This window comes from Halyomorpha halys, unplaced genomic scaffold (assembly GCF_000696795.3).
Source record: "Halyomorpha halys isolate HHAL.00 unplaced genomic scaffold, Hhal_1.1 Scaffold530.1, whole genome shotgun sequence".
Classification (NCBI taxonomy): Eukaryota; Metazoa; Arthropoda; class Insecta; order Hemiptera; family Pentatomidae; genus Halyomorpha; species Halyomorpha halys.
Genome location: NW_027114956.1, coordinates 457,758 through 466,886, shown reverse-complemented (window position 1 = coordinate 466,886; position 9,129 = coordinate 457,758). Strand labels below are relative to the sequence as shown.

The 9,129-nt window shown below is 35.5% G+C and overlaps 2 protein-coding genes across 3 annotated transcripts in view; one reads left to right on the top strand and one right to left on the bottom strand.

The window, feature by feature from the left end:
• Positions 1–1,465, top strand: part of LOC106683926 (uncharacterized) — a 7,733-nt gene extending 6,268 nt beyond the window's left edge. The window contains exon 2 of the mRNA XM_014425693.2: positions 119–1,465. Within this exon, the coding sequence (XP_014281179.1) occupies positions 119–1,387 (1,269 nt within the window). The 3' untranslated portion in view covers positions 1,388–1,465. The remainder of the gene's footprint in view (positions 1–118) is intronic.
• Positions 1,466–2,354: 889 nt separating this feature from the next.
• On the bottom strand, positions 2,355–8,919 carry LOC106683927 (uncharacterized). 2 transcript variants are annotated; one of them, XR_001343622.2, is made up of 3 exons: positions 8,825–8,919; positions 8,485–8,588; positions 2,355–2,634 (listed from the first exon to the last, which is right to left on the bottom strand). XR_001343622.2 is itself a non-coding variant. In XM_014425694.2 (3 exons), the coding sequence occupies exons 1-3, from the start codon at positions 8,844–8,846 to the stop codon at positions 2,373–2,375; spliced, it is 366 nt and encodes a 121-aa protein (XP_014281180.1). In that variant the 5' UTR covers positions 8,847–8,919; the 3' UTR covers positions 2,355–2,372. The 2 variants fall into 2 exon arrangements, 1 of the variants encoding a protein (XP_014281180.1); XM_014425694.2 differs by having other exon boundaries at positions 2,355–2,612.
• Between the last annotated feature and the right edge of the window lie 210 nt (positions 8,920–9,129).

Sequence of the window (9,129 nt, the reverse complement as noted above, 5' to 3'; positions counted from 1 at the left end):
CTCAATAAAATAGTATAATTCTACTATTTGAGTTTTTTTGACCGCACCCGGACCCTATTCCTTTCATCTTTACACACGGTCAATCAATAATCTGCCAATATATTGTTTTTGTTTTCAGACGAAATGGGGTGTTTATGGAACAACATGGCAGGTACTAGAAAATTTCAAGCAAACTGTAATGAAATATTCTAGGACTGGAGAAGAAGTATCAAAAGTAATCGAAGATTTCCTATCAAAGGAAAAACATAATACCATGGACTTCCTGTACAAGATCGATAATACGCCTTACCTGGAACGGAGTGAAGTGCGGCCATTTTGTACATCTGTTCATCAGCAACTGGATGATCTACTGTATTCATTTAAAACTGATATAATGAAACTGGAGACTCCTCTAATCAGCTTGAGATTAGAAATAAAGGATAGGTTGTCAGATATCCTTTCTGCAATAGACATTTACCAAAGGCTAGGAGATAACAGACATCTAAACTGCAGGCCGGGAGATTACTACTGCGTGGATCAAATCGTCCACTGGCTCAAAGAAAAAGTTGAGAAGATTCAATGTCGAGTGACGACCTGTACACTTGAAGCAAAGAACTGTGCAACTGAACCAAAGAACCACACACGGTGTCGAAGATCAACAGAAGATGAATACGAACAGGTCACAGAAGAAGGTTCACAAGGAGACTTAAAAGAAAATAAAACACAAGCAAATTGTTCTGAATTCCAATGCAAGAATGGAGACTGCATACCTTATGAGAGTGTATGTAATGGTGAGCAAAACTGTGCAGATAAAAGCGACGAAACGGCAAATTGTACAAGATACTGTTTCAACGGGTTTCACTGCAGGGATCTCCGATGCATCAAGAAGGAACAGGTTTGTGACGGCATAAAGAACTGCGAAGATGGTTCGGATGAGGAGAAATGTAAAGAGTTAAACAGCGCTGCTACCTGCAACGTCGAGAATAGCAACTTTCTTTGCGCCAATAAGGAATGCGTTCCCCTGGCGACGGTTTGTAACGGCTGGGACGATTGCGGAGACGGTTCCGACGAGGGTCCGATGTGCGGGAACAAGACGGAATGTGCATTCGGCTGCACGGCGAGTGGAGGCGTGTGCTTCTCAGGACCAAGGGGCGCCCTCTGCCTCAACGAGTGCCCGGACGGGACGGTGGACGAGAACGGGACGTGTCGGCCGGGACCGCAGCGAGCTCTGGCCAGCCTGGAGGGGCTCTTCGAACAGGTACCTTACCTCTTCGAGCGCTACGTCGGAGCCCTGGCGTTCCTCAAGAAGCGGCTCTTATCTAATTTGGAGAAGGCAGTCTTCAGCTGCCGAAGGCCTTCCACTGAACTAAGGAAATCTTTTCGTAACGTCGTCCAGATTTCTCAATAAGAAGATTACATAACATACCATTGTTTATATTTTAAAAAAATGTATCTTTTTTTACATAATAAAAAGTTTTTATTTTAAGATTAGTACGTACAATTGTCTTTACGCGATTCCTTTCCTTGCTACTTATAATATTTAAATGTTTTACATTTTAGTAAAAATAAACTGAAAGAAAAAAAAATTCGAGCCAATTTTGAAAAAAAGAAAAATTAATACCGAACATATACTCATTTAACTACAATAAATGTTTATTCACTTATGTTTGTTAATAACCAGGGGACGTTGTTTCATTATTGTTTCCTATTCCAGTTAGCAAAGGGTTTTAAGAGTTAGGGCTAGATTTAAAAGAATTATGAGTCAATTTGTATTCTTGCACGGGGTCTATATTTAGTACTGAATGAACCCTTATTATTCTTGTGTAATATGTTGTTCGCAATTCTTAGGCATTTGTTTTGGAATGTAATAAATACCATTTTAAAGAAAAATATAAGGTGAACTTCTTAATTTAAAAAACATTATACAAATGTAAATAATTTAACCTTTATTTATAATGAAAAACATTTAATAAATCACTAAAAAGTATTACAAAAACTACTGTCATACAATAAGGATTGGGAACCATCTAGAAAATTTTTTTTGAAAAATTTTTGACGAAGCTCCCCCGATTCAGCAAAATACTAAATGTACTGTGATATCTGCTCATACTTATTGAAAATACTTCTGCCTGAAAAACATTCGAGTACTTGCCTACCGAGAAGATTAGTTCTATGCCTAAATCTTCCAGATAGACTCCCGTTGTCCCGTTGTCCTGCAGTCCAGTTGACCCAAAAGATCCACCATTGAAAAAGGTAGATTATCTCTTTTAGTTGCTATTGCAATCTTTCCTCAATCCTGCGTTTTAAAGTTTAGATAGCTAACTAATAGTCCTTATAACTGAATTACTTAATTAAAAAAAAAAAAAAAATTTTTCTACAAAATCAGGTTCTATTCACTCTACGGACAGAGAAGAAGCACCCCCGGACTGACGGTCCTGGAAGTGCTTGATCCTGGACAAGAGGAGTTCCTTCTTGACCCTGAGGGCCGCCATCCTCGCCGCCTGGACCTGCTCTTCCAGCTCAGCCTCCTCCTGCAACAACCGCAGCCGCTCCCTCAGGACCGTGTTGCTCCACGGAGGCGGCAGGTCGGTCAGGGTCAGGCTTGATCTAGTCCTCGTAGTCCGCTGCACCTCCTGTCACCAAGATCCAAAGTGACTGTAATGAATGATATCAGCTAATTGTTCTAGTTTGAGATGGTAGCTGGAAAAAGGGTGTTCGCGGTCAGAAGAATGGAGTTTCAGAATCATTGATATCAATTTTGGAACCTCAATTTTCAAAGCTTTTTTAAAATTTTAAAGCGTTCCATTTTAATTTTAAAAATTGTTATTTTAGACTGAATTTTTTATCAAATATAATAAAAAATATCCATTTAGAGTCAATATTATTACTCCAGTCCTACGTTTCGGCCATTCTCAAGGATTTTTTTTAATCTTCTTCTGGGACGACAGCCGTTTAGGTCCAATGCCTCGCTCGTCACTCCCACGACGAACAAATCACAGATACAATAATATTAAAAAAATGTATGTCATCTTGCCTTTGTATCTATTTATTTTATTCTAATTTTTTTTTTTTATTACACATTGAATATAGTGTTGTCTTTTTTATGAGACCATTACCCATAATGAATTGTTAAAATAAAAAAAATATAACACTTATATTAACCATCTAAGGCCCACCAGGGCGATATAATACCAGGTATTAAATATATATATATATATATATATACTAATTTACTTATTATAATATTATTCAATATACAATTTATTAATGTATTGTTGATAAAGTGAGTAATAAGGTAAGTGAGTAATAGAAAGTATAATTTGAATGATATTAGAATAAATAAATTTGTTTATTAAAAAAAAATTGGTTGATAGACAAACTATATTTTGACAAAGGCATGATATCTTTATCATAGCATTGTAGCTGCAATCTTAAAAATGAGTTATCCTTTAGAATAGCCGAAACGTAGGAGTGTAAGCCAACCGTATGTGGTAGAAAAAACGAAAATATGCAAAACATAAATTTACGTTTAAATGAATTTTCATAGTAGTAACAATAACAATAAGAATTAATTATTTTGAAAGAGCCACCACTGCTCAAATCATAATATCCATAAATTGTCTTATACCAAAATCAACAGTGGCAAGGATGGTTTAAAATTACCTACTCAACATTTTTAAATGTTTAAAAAAAAAAAAAAATAATAAAAGGTAGGTGAACTTCTAGGTTTTCCACTTTACTCATCCCGCAATAGCAAGAAAAACAGACAATAATAATAACAGGCACAACTACTCAATAGGACTGGGCTATTTCAAAAATCATTTCATACCAAAGGAACTCCTTGCACAACCGTTGGTTTAGTAACAGTACTTCTTTACAAAGTACTGCACCCCTGACCATTGTAGGTGTGCAGATTTAATTCTTTTTTTGTGCCTTTAATATTCTTTTTTAAATTAACTATATGCTATTGCTGATAGTCATGAATATAAAACATGAAGGAATTTGTTAATTTTTGTTTTTCCATGGTTGTTATGTTACTAGTCAGATTGTTTCTTTCACTTGCCCGTATATGAAATATACAGTAAGAGAAAGTATTGTCATACTGAATAATAAAGAAATAGCAGCTGTTTTGTTACGTTTGTAGCGATCATGATACTATCTGTTGGCCACCACTCGAGCTACCGTCCATCTGCACTGGACTACAAGACGCTACCATCTAACGCGATAAAACTACAGCCGTCAGGCAAAAATCATATATTGAAGGGTACATTTTTTGTAATAACTTTGATTGTAGAAATTAATAACCGAGTTATATGTTGCAATATTCTAAAATTTTCAAATCCACTAAAAGTAACGTCTTAAATATAGCATCAATAGCATAGAGGGCGTCTAATAGCCCCATAGAGATAATTGTGAATTTCTTTTTCAGGAAATACTCCTCCTTAGAAGTTAATGAGTTACGATGTACGAAGTGGACCTACGTATTTTTGAAAATGTATATTAGTCTTTTATTCCACTCTGCCTTCTTTGGATCTCTTCTCCACCCTAAACCTTTTATTGTTGTAAGGACCTACAGCTAGTATAGTATAATAGACCAATATGAGCTAAAAGGCAATTATCTCACCCCAATTTCTTATTATTTCAATAAAATCTATGTATAATTACTAGTCGAAATTGGTGAGTCTGCCAAGTATAGGTAAGGGGAATACAAAATGGCGACTATGGAATACGAAATGTTTCAAAACGTTAAAAATAAAAAATAATTTTTTATTTGGAGCTGTATATCTTTAAAACCACTAACAACACTATTATTTATTGTAATTTACAACTGTACAAAATAATACAACAGGTAAATATGTAGTATGTTTCATATACACTTGAAAATCTTGGGAAGGAACCACCCATTGGTGGTACTTCAAACATTAATTTAAACTGAAGGTCCCGTGGCCATCTTCTTTTCAGACGCCTCGGAGGATTATCAGGGATTGCTAAGGATGAAAGATTAGGAATTAATGGGTTAGGATGGTTAAGGAGTTTGGAATAAAAAGACGCATATCTGTTTTGGGTCAAATCTGCAACGAATGGGATGTTAAGGTCTTTATGAATGAGTTTATTTGTGACGTAATAAGGAGCATCAAGGATTTTACGTAGGATTTTGGATTGTAACGATTGGATGCGGGAAGAATTTGATGGTTTGGTGGAGCCCCAGAGCTCAATTCCATATGTCCAAATTGGTCTGATTATTGTAGTGTATACTAATTTTTTGTAGTGAATGGGAAGTTTAGAGCGTTTGTCAAGTAAGTGTTGTAGCAATCGGAATCTACAAGCAGTTTCTTGTCGTTTCAGTCTTGTGTGTGGATTCCAAGTAAGTCTCTTGTCAAGATGGAGTCCTAAGTATCGAATCTGTTCAACAGGTGTTAGTGGTGTATCTAGAAAGGATACTGTAGGACAGGAGGGCAGAGGTTTACGACGGAGAGTAAAGGTGATCTGGTGGGATTTTTCAGGATTTATTTTGATTCTCCAATTTTTACACCATTCTTCAATAGATGTTATGTGTGCCTGTAGTGTTTGTGATGCATTAGTTGGGTCGTTGTTTACAGAAAGTATACATGTGTCGTCAGCGTATGTTGTTAGCACTGTGTTAGACTATAAAACTAAAATGACCATCTCGACAGTTCAAGGATTATTGTCTAAACAATGCAAAGAGGTAAGTTAAAGACATGTGATGCGCGCATCAGGTTCACGGTATAGAACCATAAACCTAAAATTAATCATTGTAATCACCTTGAGAAACGCAGCATGGAATATCACTATCATGATGTCGTAATTAATGCCCTTTTTCCAGACAACTTCTTAATTACCTACACTATTGTACAAACTGTATGATAGATGACGTCATGACAGCAATTACTATCGTAGCAGTATTGTCCCATTAGCTCTGGTGTGACAGCAGACAGTACAGTGAAGCTAATCTAACAATAACTCCCTTTTGAAGGCGCCTTATACGACTGTTTTAACATGTCAAACATATCACCTGTTATGGCGATGGGTGGGAAAACATTGTTTTAGTATATACCTGTTTTGATTATTTAATTAATCTATTGCTATGTACTACCTTGAGGTTTAATCGAGATGCCAGGATAATCGCTGAAGGCAATTATCCAAAAATAAGTTGAGTAATTAATTATATATTGAGTCCTAAAAAACTATTATTATGATTGGATTCTTTTCCAAAGGCTATTTGTAAAATTATGTTGTTACCATTAATTATATAGTATAATAATAGGAGGTATATTGGGTTATATAATAATATATAACTACATAAAGAGACTACGTACTTATTTATCGTTTATTACTATGATTAAAATGATTCAGGTAAATGGTTGCCATAAAATATGATTCTTACATTATTGCTTATTGTTTAATCTATACTTATAGCTGTTGATTTGAATGATTCATGGCGTGGGATGTAAATTCCGTAAGTGCCGTCTCGTTCATAAGGGATGTCCAGGTCTTGTGGCCCTTTCCCTCCCCTGTCCTTTTTCCTGGTCTAGTTCTCCTGTCCCTTTTCTCCCACTTCCCTTTTGGGTCGTTACCCTATTTTTGAATTTAATTCCCCATTGGTCAAAGGTGACAGAACGCTCCTTAGGTAGGCGTCTACCCCAGGCCCGAGAGGTGGTGGGAAAGTTTGACATGTCCAGGAGGGGCTTGCGCCTGCTTATTGGATTCCGATCCCTCGTCAAAAACTGTCTTCTTTAAGTATCAAGAGCTAGTAGATCTAATATGCGAATGTGGCAAACTAAACACAGATGTGCACATATCCAGGGACGCAGTAAGAGGTTCCTCGAAAGGCTCCTACCCTGACCAGGTATCGGGACAGTGGGAAAAAACCCTAATAAAGAATATAGTGTTGTAATAATGGATAATGCCTCGATACATAGCACTACTGATACGTGTTTATAACGTCAGGAGCCAGCTAAGTGTTTCACTGCAGGAGGGCTTTTGTTGTGAGCTGAAAAGTTTTTTAACATAAGTGAAGAAAATGGGGTTAAATATATGGAAATTTGGCTATAGGGTTTAAAACTTATATTTTCTAACTAGAATAAGTCCCTGCGGGAATAAGAGCAGTATTTTGGTTAGTGTATTAGTATGGAAATGATAAATAACCATTGAGCATTTTGCCCATATTGGGAAATAAACGCCTATATTTTCCAAGTGTTTCGTCTGTTTTGTTTATACTTTTGTCTACCTTGCGTTAACCCTTCGATGTTGTTAATGCCACTTGTTCATGTTACTCCCTCTTTTACCTCCCCACCAATACACAATTGAGTTTTACCCTGACCTGGAAACGTAAGACTGAGCATTTCTCTCACTAGTAAACTCGTAATATTGTATAACTAACATTAAAAGAAACCATCAAAGTAAGCTAGCGTTTTGCTACCCTTTGTAGGGATTCTTCAGGTCAGAATCCTTGTTTCGAAATGATAGTTTAATTCAGCCCTGATGGAACCCGACTAAGTGAGGCGAAACTTTGTTCCTAAGAAATCAGTTCCTTTGTTTACATCTCAACCTGGCACAATAGCCCCGATGAAGACCAGCATTGTGGGTGACCGACAATGAATAAATCGTTGAAAACTATTTTTCTTACTAGACCGTAATTCGATAGTTTTCTTCAAATTCACGTACGGCCAATCATAGATACGAACATTTATTGCAAGATTAATAGCTGAGAGTAAGGAATAGACTGTAGGAAGACATTCCTGGTGGCAATCAATAAAGGAACCAAATAATAAAAAAAAAAAACTATTTTTTGGTAGCCAACGTTTCGGTTTGCCCGAAGTTGCAGGGTTAAATGAGGATAAGATACAACCATTGTAAAATATATCAAATTAATTACAATATTAATATAAAAGAGAAACAAACAAAGTAAGTTAGAAAAAATATAAATAGAAAACAAGTTTTATATTTTTTATATAGTTTTATATATATTCATATTTTTTTTTTTTAACTTACTATGTTTTTTCTTTTTTTTATAATATCCCCTATTAGGCCTGTTTATTGCTCGTAAAAAATGAGAGCATTCTTCAAAATTATGTTTAATTGTGAGAATGGACTGACAATATTAGGAGGTTGGAGGTGGCAGTTTTCTGATCAGTTGGGGACAGTATCGCCTATTCTTAAGCGGGTTAGAGCAACTAATAAATTTTTTTTTTACTTGTTTGTATCTTTATTGACCGCAACCCGGACTATCTTTCGTCTATATATGTATTTATAAAGTGGTAGCTGGAACAAGCATAATATTATGAACATGTAGGGGGCTGCCAACACTCAGTGCTAGGGCTACCTACCCAATATGGTTATCTAAGAGAACGATCTTGTCATGTGAATTACTATTGTGTATCGATATTGTATTATGTTATATCAATATATATTCACCAAGATTGTAAAGAGTTGTTATTTATATTTAAACCACAAAGAAACCTACAAACGTCATATTATACTCACCGAGGATAAGATATCTAGGTTATACCTCTCTTGTTCGAACGAGGGGAATACTGTATTAGTTGATACATCAGCGGTCATCGGGAACTCGGTCTGCACTGTGATATCTAGGTGCAATTAAAGTTTATTATTTTCTAGATATGATTATTAATATTTTTGTAAGTTATCATTGTCTGTTTTTGTTGCACCAATACAGAAAAATGACACAAATCTATGATTAAACAAATCATAAGACTTTAAGCACTAAATCAAACTAAGTTTTTACAGACATTTCATGAAGAAATCATAAAATTTAATTGAAAAGTAATTATTTCTTTTATATCTAAGTGTCCTAAAGACTCACCTTTCATGGCTGTAGTAGACATTCTTAGAGACGCTCATAAAATCATATAATGTATCCCATATGGTGGATCGGTAGTAAACATGGTAATTGACAAAATAAAAACATGTGGAATATCGATTGTTAAGTTTTAAGGATAATATCGATACTTACCCCCCCCCCCCCCTAAAAAAAAATTACAAAGTTACACTAACAACAATACATTGAGTGTATTGAAAAATAGAACTTTTACTAGTTGCCACTTACAGTTTTTTTTTTGTGAATGTAAGAACAAATAATACAGTTGCTTAAAAATAACGCATTTCACA